The following is a 17,296-nucleotide window of genomic DNA, read 5'->3' as shown; positions in this document are numbered from 1 at the left end:
GAAATAAAGTTTCCAAATGTTACTGGAACTGAAATAAAAAGAATAGTGAAGGTTTTAAGGCAGAGCAGCTGAAAATGTAAAAGACTTTAACACTTGCTCCAGCTCAATTCCTACCTACCAATATTTCCACAATAAATTTTACAATAAAGAAGAGTTTAACTATCGCCACTCACACAGAAGCTGACAATTGGGGAGAATAAAAATCAGAAGAACGTTCTCTCTTACTCGCTTTCAGATGAAAGAATGCCAAAGAAAACTGGAAAAACCAGCCCTGTAATCTCTCTATATATAGATGAGCAAATTTTATAATATAAGCAGTTCATGTTGTCTTTTTTATCTTTTACATGGTGTAATAATAAAATGAATGCCTATAATAATAAAATAAATACTCAAGTCAGCTAGAGAGCCAGAACATTACCATGACTGTTGCATCCACCTGTTTTTTTCCATGTCCTATTTTAAGTAAAGGCATCTCTAGAAGCAAGCGCTGGCATTTAGCATAATTCTGGAGGAAAATTTCAAATCAAGATTATATATGGATAAAAGTTGAATTTGAATTATAAGAGAAAATATAATGAAGTATTTAAATCTTCAATTGTGATGGAATTAAATAATGTACAATTGGCAATCTCAGTCAATACTTCTTTTCATATATGACTATAATCTCAAAGTTGAATGAGAAGACTATACCTTTTCTTTGAAATTTAGAATATACACATAGGTTCCTTTTGTCTTTTTTTAAAAAATAGACTTTAAAATAATTTTTTTTTTAGAGCAGTTTTAGGTTCACATCAAAGCTGAGTGGAAGGTACAGAGATTTCCTTTCCCATACCCCTGCCCCACACATGCATGCTGGACAGGGCCGAGGAAAGAATCTTTGTGCCTGAGGATATCTGAATAAAAAACCTTCAAAACTGAAAGGCAAGGAGAAAAAAAGACAGAAAGTTCCAGAACAGAATATCCAAGAACTGAGAGACAACTACAAAAGGTGTAACATACACGTAATGGAAATACCAGAATGAAAAGAAAGAGGGAAAGGAAGAAAAGAAATTCTTGAAACAATAATGACTGAGAATCTCCCCAGATTAATGCCAGACACCAAACCACAGATCCAGGAAGCTCCAAGAACACGAAGCAAGATAAATACCAGAAAAACTACACCTAGGTATGTCAGTTTCAAACTACAGAAAACCAAAGATAAAGCCAAACAGCCTGAAAGAAGCCAGATGGGAAAAACACCTCACCTATAGGGGAGCAAAGATGAGAATTACATCTGACTTCTCCTCAGAAACCATGCAAGCAAGAAGAGAGTGGAGTAAAAGATTGAAAGTGTTGAAAGGAAAAACAAACAAAAAACACCAACATAGATTCTGGATCCTGTGAAATTATTCTTCAAAAGTGTTGAAAGAAGTAAAGTCTTTCTCAGGTAAACAAAAATTGAGGGAATTTGTTGCCAATAGACTTGCCTTGCAAGAAATATTAAAAGTTCTTTAGAGAAAAGGAAAATTATATAGATCAGAAACTTAGATCTATGTAAAAAAAGGAAGAGCATCAGAGAAGGAATAAGTGAAAGTCAAATAAAATAAAAACTTCCCTATCTTTATACAAATGTTGGCAATGAGAATAGAGAACTTGGCTACTAGTACATAGGTATATAACCATTCCCATAAGAAACAGCAATGTTTACTCTGAAACTCCCCAGGGAAATGAGGAAGCAAAACCGTGAAGTACACAGCACAAAGCACTTGTTAATTTGAATGGGATAAAAAGCCAGTCAAGATACACACATCATAAAAAATAGGGCGACTGTATTTATACACAGGGGAATGAGAATTCCCAAACAGAAATATTAATAGTACACCAAATCATGTGAGATATTCAAATAATGAGAATATTCATAACAATTTAGAGAAACAGGCTTAAACTTAACAGGCAGTTGGTTATTTTTCTTTATAAACAGATATAGCACAACATCAAAAAGACAGCTGTTAAAGGCTTGTCAGTGGAGGATCCTGCAATGAAAGATTCTGAATCGCATTCTAACACAATACTGAACTTACCTTGTGGCAAATAGAAACATCCCAGATAGCAACCCTCTGGCCAATTGGATGTCATATTCAGGCGTGGAATAAAAAGCCATTCTGCCCTGCTACTGCTTTCTGCTCCCCACAGCGTGGTAAAAGCCTCACAAGTACTACATGTGCCTCCAGTTGGACGGCCTGAATCGCCTTGAACTTGCCCAGCTCAGCGCAAGTGGGAGGGACTCTCAATGCCAGTCCCCTCTGTAAATTGGCCAATTAAAATTCAATTCCTGCTCTGTAAGAGGGAAGAAGAGAAGGTGACCCTTAATGACTCCCTAAGAAGAGCTGGCATCTTGAACAATAGCCTATAGCTTAGAAATGCTGGAATTCTATTTTTGTGGGCAAGAGGAGGAGGGAAGCAAGGAAAATCATCTGATGATAGAATGCCTCAAACTGAAATCAGGAAGTCTCCTTAAATGATCTTCTCTGCTAAACACATGCCCTCCTCCATATGCAAAAATGCCACTGTCTACAAAAGTGCTAATTGCTTTAAGCCTCCCATAGTTAGGGAGTTGACTGAAGCAGTGGTTCTATAACAACATCTCACCACATCTTCCTAAGGTGTACTGTCATGAAAACACTAAGTCAGCAGCACAGAGACAGAACTCACTGCCAAGGGACAGCACCGCAGAACTAACCTTGCTGTTCAATTGAGAATGAATTAGAGGAGTCAGATTCTGAGCTTCTATTATCCATTCATCTTGATTTATTTTATGAAGCATGGTGATCTGAGATCCCCATATAAGGGTAAATGCTTAATAATTACATCAGACTATTTTTACAATGACTTGTGGGAGAAGGTGAGGAAGGAATGAGAAGTTTATGGAGAAAAGCATCGGCTTGGAAAATCTTCAGTTTCAAGCTAGAACATTTTGTCTCCTTTACCGACTCATTACCCTAGCCCAAGGCTTGATAGATTTTAGAGAGAAGTTTCTGCCAAGATAAGTTAGATCATAAGAATACCTATTGATAGATAAGAGAGAATGCAGGGATCTAAGCAGGCAAGGAAGGGTAGGATTGGATCTGTGAGAATATTAAGCCCTGGACCACTAAAAGTGTCTCTCTCTGTTTAACTTGGTTGTTTCACTGGCTCCTATATATACCTGGGAAATGAGCTTCTGCCTTTTCTTTTTTCTTATAGATACGTGAGAAGATCCTTCCTGGCTATTTTCTCCACAATGAAGGAACTATGAATATATATATATATACCTGTTACTCATGGACTTGGAACTAGCTCATGAGGTGACCCCAGCACTTTCCAATTCCAAAATCGGTATAGGCCTCTGTGACATGTCACAAGTTAGAACTGCTCAATGCCCACCACCAACCTCCCACTTCACCATTTATAAGACTCCTAAGAAGATGATAGCACATCATGGTCTGCAGTCTTTTGCGTAAGGACAAGGCATCACTACCTCATCCTTTTCCACGTTTCCAAACAGGACTTAGACCAGAGCCAGCTCAAAAGAGCTCTTGATGGCCAAAACTAGATCCATTTGAACAACAAAATAAATAACAGTAGTACTGAATTATAACCCACAGGATAAAATAAATATGAAAGAATCCTTACTGACATGAATGAATAATGAATAAACAAGTAGAGGAGAGAAATAGGCTTTTCTTTAAAGAATTCTAATTAATAAATGTAGAAAAAATGAAAGAAATAAAGAATCAAATTTAGAACATTATAGTAATAGTTGTCTCAGGCAACACTGATAGATGCCAAGATCAGTGAAGAAAGTTTGAGGAGAAACAGGATATTTCCATAGCCTGAAAATTATCTTTCCAAGGTTATTTATTAATTACAAAGGGACAAATAGTAACTTTAAAATAGAAAAACCTGGCGGGCTTCACCATAACCAAGTAATCAAGGTTAATCATCACCAGTAATGAGACATATTGACATCATGTAACCCTTATATAAGACAGAAGAAAACAACATCACTTCTGTGGTATTGTCAAAAGCCATCACCTCAATGTAACCAAGAGGACACATCAGACACACCCAAATAGTAAGCATTCCACAAAATATCTGGCCAGAGCTCTTCGAAAGTGTCAAGGTCATAAAAGCCAAGGAAAGACTGAGGAAATATCACAGATCAGAGGAGACTAAGGGAACACAATGTGGGATCCTAGAACAGAAACAGGACATTAGTGGGAAAGAATGGTGAGATCTGAGTAAAGTTTATAGTTTATATAAACTTAAGTCTGTTAGCTAATAGTATTACACCACTGCTGATTTCTTAGTTTTGATATTTGTACTACAGTTATAAAGGGTGTTAACATTAGAGAAAGCTGGGTGACAGGTATACAGGAAATCTCTGTACTATTTTTACAGTTTTTCTGTGAGTCTACAATGATTTCAAAACAAAAAAGTAAAAAACAAAACAAACAGGATGTAGGATCTGAGTGTAACTAGATGAGAATGACTCCAATTTCCTAGGTTAGTCCTATATCAGTAACAGTTGGGTTGCAGAGAGACTTCTGAGGGACAGGAAAATTAGGAAGTACACTAACACAGGGCTTACAATTTATAGTCATGTGCCACATAATGACATTTCAGCCAACAATGGAGTGCACATTATGACGGTGGTTCCATAAGATTATAATGGAGCTGAAAAATTCCTATCGCCTGGTGAAGCTGTAGCCATCACTCACGTGGTTTTGATGCTGGCATAAACAAACCTACTGCCCTGCCAGTCCTCTAAAAGTACAGTACATACAATCATGTACAGTACATAATACTTTATAATAAATATGTGTTACTGGCTTATGTATTTACTATATTATACTTTTAATCATTATTTTAGTCTGTATTCCCACTTATTAAAAAAAGAAGCTAACTGTGAAATAGCCTCAGGCAGGTTCTACAGGAGGTGTTCCTGAATAAGGCAGTGTTATCCCAGGAGAGTTCAGCTCCACGCACTGCCCCTGCAGACCTTCCAGAGTGACAAGACATAAAGGTAGAAGCCAGTGGTATTGATGATCCTGCTCTGTTCGGCCTAGGTGAGGGTGTGTGTTTGTGTCTCAGTTTTTAACAAAAATGTTTAAAAGAAAAAAAAATTCAATGAAAAAAAGCTTTTAGGATAAGGATATAAAAAAGAAAATATTTGTATAGCTATACAATGTGTCTGTGTTCTAAACTAAGTGTTAATACAAAAGAGTCAAATATTTTTAAAAGTTTAAAAGTTTATAAAGTTACAGTAAGCTAACGTTAATTATTGAAGAAAAAATTTTAAATAAATGTGGCATAGCCTCAGTGTATAGTAAGCAGTGCACAGTACCGGCCTTCATGTTCACTCACCACTCACTCGCTGACTCTCCCAGAGCAACTGCCATTCCTGCAGGCTCCCTTCATGGTGAGTGCCCTATGTAGGTGTATCCTTTTTACCTTTTACATTGTATTTTTGTCTGTTTAGACACGCAAATCCTTACCATTGTGTGACAACTGCCTACAGATTTCAGTACAGCAACGTGCTGTCCAGGTTCATAGTCTAAGAGCTACACCATAGTCTAGGCTATACCACATGGCCCAGATGTGTAGGTCACACCATCTAGGTTTGTGTAAGTGCACTCTAGTATGTTCAGCAACAATAAAATCGCCTAATGACACATTGCTCAGAATGTATCCCTGTCATTAAGCAATACGTGACTGTATTTGTGGAGATATGATACATACATGTAAAATTCTTAGTGTATGAAGAGTAAAAATTCCAGCCAAGAGCAGGAGTGATGTCTGCACCATCTAGCTCATGACTTTTTACAAAGGAAATTGCTTGTCGCTTATGTTCTCCATACAGACATAGCGCCATCGGCCAGCTTTGACCACACTGATGAGAACAATCCCAGCTTGTTATAAAGATGATTTATTTATGTTTAGGATACTAAGTAGATATACATGTTTGTTCCACTCAACTTTCAGGGATTGTTTTATAAAATATTTTAATTGTTTCTAGCTCAAACCCAGGTCTATGTGATTCTATTGCTGATATTCTTAAGCCCCAGTCAGTTTCTGTGATTCCTGCCTTCCCAGTCCTAATGGCCCTGCAGATATCCCCAAGTGCCTCATACCAGCAACTCAGCAGTCACTCTTTAGTTTTTCTCTCCCTTATCCTACCCTCATCTGCTATTTATTCTGCCTCCCTAAATTTATCTCAAATCTATCTCATCTCTTGTCCCATCACCATTGATTTAGTTCAGGTCTTGATCATTTTCTTTCCAGGCTGGAGCAGAAACTCCCTAACTACTACTTTCTGGCCTTGAGGACTTTGGCACTGACATTAGATTAGCCTAGCCGGCCCTGTGGACACCTCCTTGTTAAAGAGAAAATTTTGATTCTCTATATTTTAAAGATCCTAGGAGGCTAAAGGAAACAGTGATAACTTCGGAGCTTCTGCTTCTTAGGATGTCTCTGGGAGCAACCTTGCTGGCTGGATCTCTTGAGTCAGAGATCTTGGCAAATCTCACCCTGTTCTTGGCCTGACTCTCAGACACCAGCCAGTTGGCCTCCCTAGACCTTTGGTATGCTTAAACTTCTTTTAAATCTTTTTTTTTTTTTTCTCAAATGAAATCTAAAAAAGAACCTTAAACACCTCAATACAAGTGTTGTTTTATTATATAAAATTAAGAAATTCTTTTATGTATATTTGTGTATTATTGAACATGGATAGTCTAAAGATGCCAATATGGATTTGCATAAATCCAAATTATATTGTTTGTTTGAAGCTCTGTCTCCCAGGCTAGAGCGCAGTGACTCAATCATGGCTCACTGTAGCCTCGACCTCCCAGGTTCAAGCAATCCTCCCACATCAGCCTCCAGAGTACTTGGGACCACAGGTGTGTGCCATCATGCCCAGCTAATTTTTATATTTTTTGTAGAGACAGGGTTTTGCCATTTTGCCCAGGCTGGTCTTGAATCTCTGGGCTTACAGGCATGAGCCACTGAGTCCAGCCTACTTATTTATAACCCAAGTCGACATGTCTATATGAAAGAACTTCCCAAACTGAAATCAGGATAATTGGTTACTATGATAACATTTGTTGCACTCATGACATAGTAGGCACAGCCCTAGTGCTTGACATGTATCAGCTCTTTCAGTCCTTTCAGAACCCCTAGGAGGCGGATCAGTTATTAAACTTATTTTACAGTTGGAAGTAGAGAGAGCTTCTATAACATGCCTGAGGGTCTATGGTAAGTGGCAGAATCTAGGCTTGAATTTTAGGTAGTCTGATACTGCACAAACCCCATCTTACTCCGTGTATCATACTACCTTTCATGATATCATACAGACTTCTGTGATAATGATGAGAATGATGAAGATAATTATATCCACACAGCATTATACCACCACCTAACATTTATTTTTTGTTCTCTCTGAGTAGCCTCTGTGCTGAGTGCTTTGAATACCGTATCTCGTTGAATCCTATAGTTGTCCTATGAAGTAGGCACTGTTGTGCTGATGCTGAGGCATTGGTGTAGTGGCTGAATTTGAATCCACTGCCTCCTAGCTGAATGTTATTCTACAAGAGCAAACCTCACAGGGCTGGTGTGAGAATTTAATGAGATAGCCCATGCAAAGCCAGGACACCTAGCACATGGGAAGCGCTCAGGTTCATTCACTCTCAAAATCCGACCCACATGGGTAAGTAGCTACAAGTCTTTGTTAGGCTTACATTGGAACCTTGGGACATTCCTCCGAGAAATTTTAAATGAAGATTAGTTCAAAGATGAATTAGTCTTGCTGTACAATTTGGCACACCGATCATTTCCAAAGTATAAAACATCAGTGTATCACTTTTAATGTTTTAAATTGTAGTTTAAAAAATAATTATAAATGTATTTTTGAAATGATATTTGAATCAAACTATTTGTGGGACCCTAGAATGACCTCCCAGGAACTTTACAGTTCTTTAGAACCTTGTGCGTAAACTACCATTAATAAGATCAGTATCTTTTTAAACTCTGAGCTTCTATCTCACCTCCTTGTTCTGCCTCTTACCTCTCTCTCAACAGCCTGTATCCTGACCATCCTTGCCCCCAACTCCTCTCCCAGCAGCTGAGTGGCTTTTCGGACTGAGTTCTTTTTCTGAACTGCCGGCACCAACTTCCGTGCCTCTTACCTGTGCTTCAGCCGAAGTTTAACGCCTCCTGACCACGCTGCTTTCCTGTGCTGGGGGCCAGAGGTGAGGTGTTCTGGGCTGACGAAGTTAGAGGCACTAGTATCTGCATGGCCTGGGTCTGGGCACACATCTCTGTCAACAACAGGAAAATAAGAAGCTAAGCATGATGGTGTTCATGGACAGGAGCACAAATGAATCTTAAAAAACCGAAAAAGCACATGAAAATGAACCCTGGAGCCAGAGCAAAGCAGCACAGCTAAGTGCAGGGTTCTAAGCCTGCACCTAACAAAGTTATCTGCCCTGCGAAGGCAAATCCACTACTGAGTGTCGCGTCTTCCTTTTTTATCTATGTTCCTGTGAAGCAATAAAGCATTATTTCCCAATCTCAGAAAACCCAGATTTTCTAAGCAAAAAGGAGGAAAGTTATATTAACTGTTATAAAGACAAACTCCCCTGTAATTTGGTTTTGGTAATAAGGGAAAAACTGGATTCACTGAAGCAAACTGTCAAACGAGGTGGTTTGAAACCAAGCCTCTGCCACCTCACTTCTCAAGTTCACTTTAAGGAGCGGGATCTCCAAGTATAACAGGACTTGCTCTGTTCAGTGGGTGGCAGCTCAGAAGCACATGCCAACTCTTGAGCTTGAGCTATTTCAGATTGTTTAGATTCCACTGCACTGGGAGGCAAGCCTTTTGTGTGTCCATTTAAATCCACCCTCCCACCCCCAGTCCCTAACACCATTCCCATAACTCTCTTCCTCCATACTCCCAGGGAGTCAGAGAAAAATTTTAAGCTCTACATGGCCAATGTGTTCCACCATGGGAACAGGAACATTTCTTCTCCTTAGGACAGTGACAGGTCATGAATTTCTAAACATCCTGACTGTACTCTTGATGTCTCATCAGACTGTCCCCTGCATCAGGCTTTGAAGTTTTGTCATCATCTCTGTTTGTGAGGAACCAGTGGTTTATTTTCAATTTCTGTCTTCGAGGATTTTTCTAAGCCTCTGAGATCCGACTGGTGGGCCCATAAACAGAATCTGGAGAAGGTACAAATGAGGCTGTGCCTCCTCTGCATAGGCCATGGCTGAGAGGGGAAGGGATTACTGAACAGCTATTAAGAATAAGCCCCTTCCATCTGGCCTTCTATTTCCTGGAACACAGAACGGAAGTGAAAGAGCTTTCTTTCCTAAATCCTAAGGCAAATGAAAGGATCTCTTTTTATTCTACAGCATGGGGGAGATGGCCAGGAGGCCAACAGGGAGTTTCCATTTCTAAGCTCAAGTTTTCATGTTTACCTTAGTTATATCTAAGCACCACCACCTCCTTCTGTACATTACTTTTCTCACTGAATTTAGGGTTCTTGGCTTTGGATATATTCAATGCAGTGCTAGACCTCAAGTTTGAAAATTGGTTGAGGTTATGTCAATAATTAACTGAATAAATTGGTCAAGTAAATTCTGAGTGTCAGGCTCCTCATCCACTGTAAAGTGAAACCATGAGGCAGTGTACCATGGTTAGGAGCATGGCTCTGGAGTTTGAGTCCTGGCTCTACCCACTGAGCAGCTCTGTGACTTTGTCTTCTCTGTACCTCAGTTCTGTCATCTATATAATGCATGCATAGGAACAATCAGTGACTAGAAAGTAGATTGAAAGATACCTCACCATCCAATACCTGACTGTAAAGATTATATGATTGTAAACAGCACACTCCAAGACCACCCATTGGTACAACCAGGGGAGGGACTTTTCCTTTCCAGGACCCCTTTAGACCCTAACTTTGTTTGTTGGGGGAAAACAATCAAGACCAGGCCTGAGCTTTCATAAAACCTTTGTAGTATTTAATTGCTTCCTCATTTTTTGTGTAAACCGAAGTTTTTGACTCCATCTTTTTTTTGCACAATGTCTTGGGCACCAGAGACTGAGCTCTTTTCTCTTTCCTTTCCACTTCTCCTTCCTGGGAGATGCCTAGAGACAGAGGCCTAGGAGTGGTGGCTGTCACAGTGAAGAGCTGGCAGGAAGAGCAGGCAGACCAGAAAGAGATGGAAGCATGAGGAACATAAAATCATTCCATCAATTTAAGCATTTTCAATGCATGATTCCTTTCTACCCTAGAAAAGCAGAGACCAGCACCCCAGCACTGCCCCCAAAACCATGTTGTCCTACTACTTGTCACCTCTAGAGGACCAGCTGAAATTAGCAACTGGGTGTGAGAATCCTGAAACCCATTTTGATTCTTGTTAATTGCAACCTCCAGGCTAATCTTTGCCCCTCCTAATCTTCGCCCTCCTGCCCTGGATGGGTTGGCTCTGGATGCCAGAAAGAGCCTGGGCACCTGGGTGAGCTGTCTGGATGCACCACACAAACTAGAAATCAGGCTGGAGAGAGTGCTAGAATCACCAGCACACCAAGCACACCTTTCCTCCCTTCAACTCTTTCTGGAATAATCTGGGCAACAAACACACATTTTATTCATTATATTCAAAAAAAAAAAAAAAAAAAGCCCATAGTGAACCTAGGTGGAAAATAGTCCTGGCATGAGTGTTGGGAAGCCTGTCATCCCAGAAACCAGGGCCCTGGAATTGTTTCTTTGCCCTTCCTTCCTTCTGCCTTACCTATACATTGAACACCTTACCTGTACATTGAACTCATGCTGTCTCTAGAGTGCACATTTTCTTACCCACCTGAAGTGACTACTTAGCCTCAAAACAGACTGCCATAGACAAAGTCTGCAATGTGCTTTGATCTCATCGGGGAATGGTGCCCCACTGGTGCGCCAATGGTTATACATGACTCAGGCAAATTATGCCAAGTCGTTCTTAAAAAAAAAAAAAAAAGTGTGCTTTCCCATGTGCCAGATATTACTCCCACAACTTTTTTATGAAGGAGAGAATGAATGAGGGTCTAAGTCCCATTTTATAGATTGACAACCTGAGATACAGAGAAGTTATGCAAATTTGCTTAAACTACACATGGAATCACATTCCCTTGGGACTGTCAACCACTCACTCTCCTTCCTTTCAGTTTGGCAGGTTTCAAAAATGTTCAATTTATGCCACAGATTTTGTAGGCGTTAAATTACTAACCCAGATTTCGTAGGGAATGGTGATGGTAGAGCTATTAACTAAACATATTACCAAATGAGCTCATTTTTACTTAAAAGATACTAAAAGGTACAATGTCTCACTTAAAGATAACCAATGATACATTGTGGAAGCCTGGAAATCAATGAATCCAGTTCAAGTGAAACATACTGGGATAAACTATACACTCTCCAGGCCTATTGGGCTACTTCCAGATCCGTAAAGGTACCATCCTCTCCTGGCTTACCCGCACTCATCCTTCAGGTTTCAATTTCGACATCATTTCCTCTGCTGGCTACCCAGAGGAACTGTGGAAGTCGGGGTGAGGTGGCCCCTTGTGCGCTAGCAGTGCAGCACACTGGCTAGAGATGTGCACCTCAAAGTGCAATTCACACTGGCTGCTAGTTGCCTGCTTGCTGGTCCTTCTCTTCCACAGGTCAACAAAGATAAACCAGCTCAGCTTAGTGCCTGGCACAGAGAATTGCTCAATAAATATTTGTTGAATGAATAAAGTACAGATGACCCTTGAACAACACAAGTTTGAACTACGCGGGTCCTCTTACATGCAGATTTTTTTCAAACAACTGTATCCACCTCTCCTGTCTTCCCTTCCACCTCTTCTTCCATCTCTGCCACCCAAGATAGCAAGACCAACCCATCCTCTTACTCCTCCTCAGCCTAGTCAACATGAAGACAATGAGAATGAAGACCTTTGTGATGATCCACTTTTGATTAATGAATAGTAAATGTATTTTCTCTTCCTTATGATTTTCTTAGTATAATAATATTCTTTTCGGCCAGGCGCAGTGGCTCACGCCTGTAATCCCAGCACTTTGGGAGGCCGAGGCGGGTGGATCATGAGGTCAAGCGATCGAGACCAGCCTGGTCAACATGGTGAAACCCCATCTCTACTAAAAATACAAAAATTAGCTGGGCGTGGTAGTACGTGCCTGTAATCCCAGCCACTCGGGAGGCTAAGGTAGGAGAATCACTTGAACCCGGGAGGTGGAGGTTGCAGTGAGCTGAGCTGGCGCTACTGCACTCCAGCTTGGCAACAGATGGAGACTCCATCTCAAAAACAAACAAAAAACAAAACAAAACAAAACAAAAAACGATTCTTTTCTCTAGCATACTTTGTTGAAAGAATACAGTACGTAATGCATATGACATACAAAATATGTTAATCAACACACAAAATATGTTAATCAACTGTAAGGCTTCCAGTCAACAGTAGGCTATTGGTAGTTAGGTTTTAGGGTAGTCAAGAGTTGTAAATGTATTTTTGACTCTAGGGGGTTAGCATCCCCAATCCCCCCGTGTTGTTCAAGGGTGGACTGTACTGCTAAATGTTCAACAGATCTACAGCCTTTCTTCCCTCCTATCTCCTTTTAACTCACAAGTTAACTTGTTGGCAAAACTAACAAGACATTTCTTGGAGCTGTTTTATGTTTATGTTTCTTGCTGTTCTCCAGTATCTGTATCTCAATATTACCACTATAAGTGAAGAGCTAGGAATCAAAGCTGACCTGAGAAAGTTTAGCAGAGGCTAAAAAAATATACTGTAGTATGATTTTTCTTCTTCCAGACAGTTAAACGAGAAAGCCAGGCCAGCCACCCACATATTTCTTCTACTTCCCATGATGAGGACATTCATATTTGCTCTGCCTGCCACCCAATATTCATAACTCCAGAATATGTACTGACTGCTTTCTTATTTGCTTTTTGTTTTTTGTTTCATTTTGTTTTTGAGACAGGGTCTTGCTCTGTCACCCAGGCTGGAGAGCAGTGGCACAATCTTGGCTCACTGCAGCCTCGACCTCCCAGGCTCAAGTGATCCTCCCACCTCAGCCTCCCAAGTACCTGGGATCACAGGCATGCACCACCATGTCAGGCTGATTTTTAATGTTTTGTTGTTGTTGTTGTTTGTAGAGACGGAGTCTCACTACATTGCCTCAGCTCGTCTTAAACTCCTGGGCTCAAGTGATCCGCCCACCCTGGCCTCCCAAAGTGCTGGGATTGCAGGCATGAGTCACCATGCCCAACCTATTTGGTATTTTAATAGTACCCATTAACTGCTTTCTGAACTGAGTTTCAGCCAATACAAGAAGAAAGGGTTCCAGATCATTCAGTTCCTTAGGGCTCTCTTGAACACTGTACAAATTAGGGAAGGCTGAGGAAACTGGAGCAAAAGACAAGGAACTGAACCATTAGGCATGGTCTCTCCAGGTCCCTTTGCTTCCTGGTTTCTATTGAGTTTGCATTTTTCTATTTTATCCTTAAAGGGGAGGGTGAGATGGAGGAATCGTGTCTCCTTGGCATGGTCTGTTACAACCTTAGGGAAGTGCTTGGTTTTGTCTGTTAGAATCAGCCATTTCCTCCTTTTTTGTTATGTTTCATCCAGGAGGGAATGCTTCCTCACTGGCCTCCCCCTTCCACTTCTGTCCCCTCCAATCCAGTGTCTACCCAGCAGCCAGTACCACCTTTCAAAAAATGTAAATGGATGATGTCATTCCCTAATGAAATCCTGTAACTTCCCCATGCATTTTGGATAAAATCCAGGTTCCCCTACTTGGCCTGCGAGGTCTCAGGTGATGTGGCTCCTGCCCCTCCTTCAACCTTTCCCCTTACTGCATCCTGACCTCACTGGCCTTCCTTAGCTTCCCCAAACTTGCCAAGCTCTTTGCTTTTTGCACATGCTGTTCTCTAAGCCTGGAATATTCTTCCCAATTCACTACTTGGCTGACCACTCCTTAGTTTCTGCTCCCAACTGGAACATCACCTCCTCGGAGACTACCTTATCTAATGCAAATACTCTTTCCTGGCACCTGATCTTTCCCTTTACTGCACTTGTAACCACATGAAATTGTTCACTTGTGCATTGTCTGCTTCGTCGTTAAGACATAAGCTCAGCCAGGTCAGGGTCCACCTCTGGCTTTTCTTCAGCCTTGTGTTTTGAAACTTCTATACACCCAAGGCCTAGCACAGTGAGTGGCTCATGGTAGGCACACAATGCATATTTGCTGAATGAATCATAGGAACCTGTAAGGAAATAATTGTAATGCATCCAAAACAAAGTTCTATGTCCTTAAATCCTTAAGGGCATTAAACTGTTCAGAATATCTATTTTGGGAAATATGGGATCTTCTTTCCTTCTAGTTACTTTCTAGATCAGGCTCTGAGTTGATTTCTTCTTGAAAATAGAATCTGGCCCTAACTTTTGATCCATCTCATGAGCGGCAGGCTTTCTTGGGACAGACAAGAAAAGTTGGGAGTTGGGAGACTGTGGCAGAGCCCCTTTGACAAACAGCTGGTATGGCTCAGTGCAATTTTGTTGCCTTATGTTTGGAGGCAATCAGAATGCTTTTTGTGATTAAGTAGACAGGATGCATTTATACAGGGCTAAGTTTGTCCGCAGAATCCTTTGGAGAAATTCCTTTTGATTTATGTTGGCTGTGTACACTCATTTATGTGGCAATTTGTCTTATTTAAAGCCATGTTCTTGGTTTTCACGTTTGTCTTCTACTCTGTGTCCTTCATCCATGAAGTTAGCCTTACTATTGCATCTCTATCCTGTCATCCCCCTTCTCCTGGGTTTGCAGGTCTCTAATGCCATAGTTGTAGGTTTCTCAGCACTTTTTCTCTTGAGTCTCCAGGAGGCTGAAAAGGCCTTAGATTAGAGGCTTTTTCAGTGTCTGAAGAAGATTTTAAGAAATGATGCCCTCAGGCACAGATTTCTGTTCTTAACCAAACATAGGTGCTCTTCATTTTCTGATAACTGACCATTGATCAGCCGTTTCACAGACATTCTCAATGAATTACCCTTTCTTTAAAAGGCCCCCTTGTTCCTGTTACTGACCTTTTGTAATTTACACATTTAAGTCTTAACCTTCTGGGTCTTGTCCTCTCATTACTCATCTTTTTTGCTTTTTAAGTCATTATTTACCATCTAGGAAGCTCCCTCTGTATGCCCTCAGGCCTGTATCCTATCTGGTGTTTTAGTCATAGGCATGCCATTCATTTGTACTTAAAGCCTCCTCCTGTCTTTCTGCTTACCTACCCTGGTCTGCAGCTTGTTTTATCACAGCAGGGCCATACAAAGCCCTTCAGCTCTGCAGAGATGCACTTTGTATGTCTCAAACCTCTGTCCATTTGCACCTCCTGCTCTGGCTGCTGCTTTTTTTCACTTGATTTCCCCCTGAAACTTGCCAAACAAATCCAGGTGTACAATATACCCCAGTAACATTCAGCATATTTCTGACTCTTTCTGAAACCGTAAGCTTAATTATCTCTAGATCTTAGCCAATGACCTCTATGTCAACCTTGCAGAAAGATGAGGAAAGGGTGGATAAGAGAAAAAGCCAAATGATCTGCCAAATCTTTTAACCTGCCTAATAAATATTAATCTGCTTCAGTTTACTGCTGACATCAGTCCCTCTACCCACTGAGCCCTTTGACACAGCTAGTAGCCCAGGACAAGTGCATAAGAAAACCAAGCGCTCTCACAAGGGCTTTATAGTGAACAGATGATATCTTCATGGAAGCGGTGTGCCCCTAGCTACAAGCACTCAGAGTCTAGATCTTAAGACAACTCCAACAAGCAGCAGGCTGTGTAATGTATATGGATGATGTGGATTCCGGAGCCAGCTGCTTGGGGCCTGTTCTGGCTCTGTCACCTAGGAAGGTGTTTGACTTTGAGCAGGTCACTTAACCTCTTCCTCCCCTATAAAATAAGAATACTAATAGCACCTTCATCAAAGGGTAGATGTGAGGCTTGAATGAATTAATACATATAAAGCAATCAGAACAGTGCCTTGCAGTAATTATTAAATTTTTACCCGTAGAACTGAAACTTACATTTACTGGGCACATGGTATGTACCAGATTATTTGTGCTTTAAAAACAGTAATTCAGTTAATCTTCTTATCATTTGAGGCAATAATCATCCTTATTGTACAGAAGAAAAGAAAAATTAAATTAAAAAGTAGAAAGAGCTATGGCTAAAGTCCTCACCCTCTCCACTACCTACCCCATTAGATTGCTTTTAGGATTACTGGGCTTTGTATACTTTGATAGGCATCAACTACATATCAAACCATGTATGCCTGTCATTTTTCCACATCACTCTTTTGTTATTCATATGAGATAAAATATATGCATAAAAAGAAAACACCAGCAAGTATTCCAAAATGTTACTACTGGGTGACAGGATTATGGGTACTATTTTTCTTCTCTCTTTTCTATGTCTTGCAAATTGCTTACAATTAATGTTTATTATTTTAATTATCAGAAAATAGTAAAATTAGCCTTATTTTTTCTTAATAGAATGAGTCTAAGGGTCTAAATTTTCTACATTTTTAAAGGAAAATCTTCTCTAGGAAATGGAAGTGCCTATCCTGAGAGCATATCTGGGCAGTAGAAAGACTCCACACTAGTTGGTGAAGGGGATTACTTTGGGAGCTCCAATAACTGCTGAAAATAGTCAATGGAGGAAGAAGCAGGGCTTCTGTGAAACTAGTATCAGTAGAGAGAGATAAATACCTCCTGAAAAAATTCAGTCTATCTCTATCCTCTATCCCTATCCTCTATCCTCTATCTTTCCCTATCCTCTATCATTAGCCTACAGTAACAGAATAGTGTTCCCAGAGAACCATGCAAATCTCTACAGTGAACCATTATTCATTACTTTAATACCAGATTATAGCTTATAAAGCACTTTCCCAAATATTATTTCATTTGGCCCTCAATAATCCTGAAAGGCAAGTAAAGCAAGTATTATTTATCCCCATTTAACAGATGCAGAGACAGCCTCATAGAGGGACAGTTATTCGCTCAAGGTCAGGACTTGTAAGCTACACGACTGGCACAGCAGGGTCCCATACTCTAATTTTTAAGCTCTCTTGTTTCATACTGCCTTTGGATTCTGTGATCCTAAAAGTCCATTGACACAGTAGCAAACATTTAATACCAAAAGCCTCTTTAAAGGGGAAGCTTCAGAAGAAGAAAGTAGACTGAC

General features: G+C 40.4%; 1 protein-coding gene across 5 annotated transcripts in view; it reads right to left on the bottom strand.

The window, feature by feature from the left end:
- SHROOM3 (shroom family member 3) overlaps positions 1-17,296 on the bottom strand; it is a 349,831-nt gene that overhangs the window by 62,718 nt on the left and 269,817 nt on the right. For all 5 annotated transcript variants that reach the window (XM_054554094.2, XM_054554095.2, XM_054554096.2 and 2 more), the window contains one exon: positions 8,202-8,333. In XM_054554094.2, coding sequence (XP_054410069.1) covers positions 8,202-8,333 — 132 coding nt within the window. The remainder of the gene's footprint in view (positions 1-8,201; positions 8,334-17,296) is intronic.

This window comes from Pongo abelii, chromosome 3 (genome assembly GCF_028885655.2).
Source record: "Pongo abelii isolate AG06213 chromosome 3, NHGRI_mPonAbe1-v2.0_pri, whole genome shotgun sequence".
Classification (NCBI taxonomy): Eukaryota; Metazoa; Chordata; class Mammalia; order Primates; family Hominidae; genus Pongo; species Pongo abelii.
This window is presented reverse-complemented; position numbering and strand designations above follow the sequence as displayed.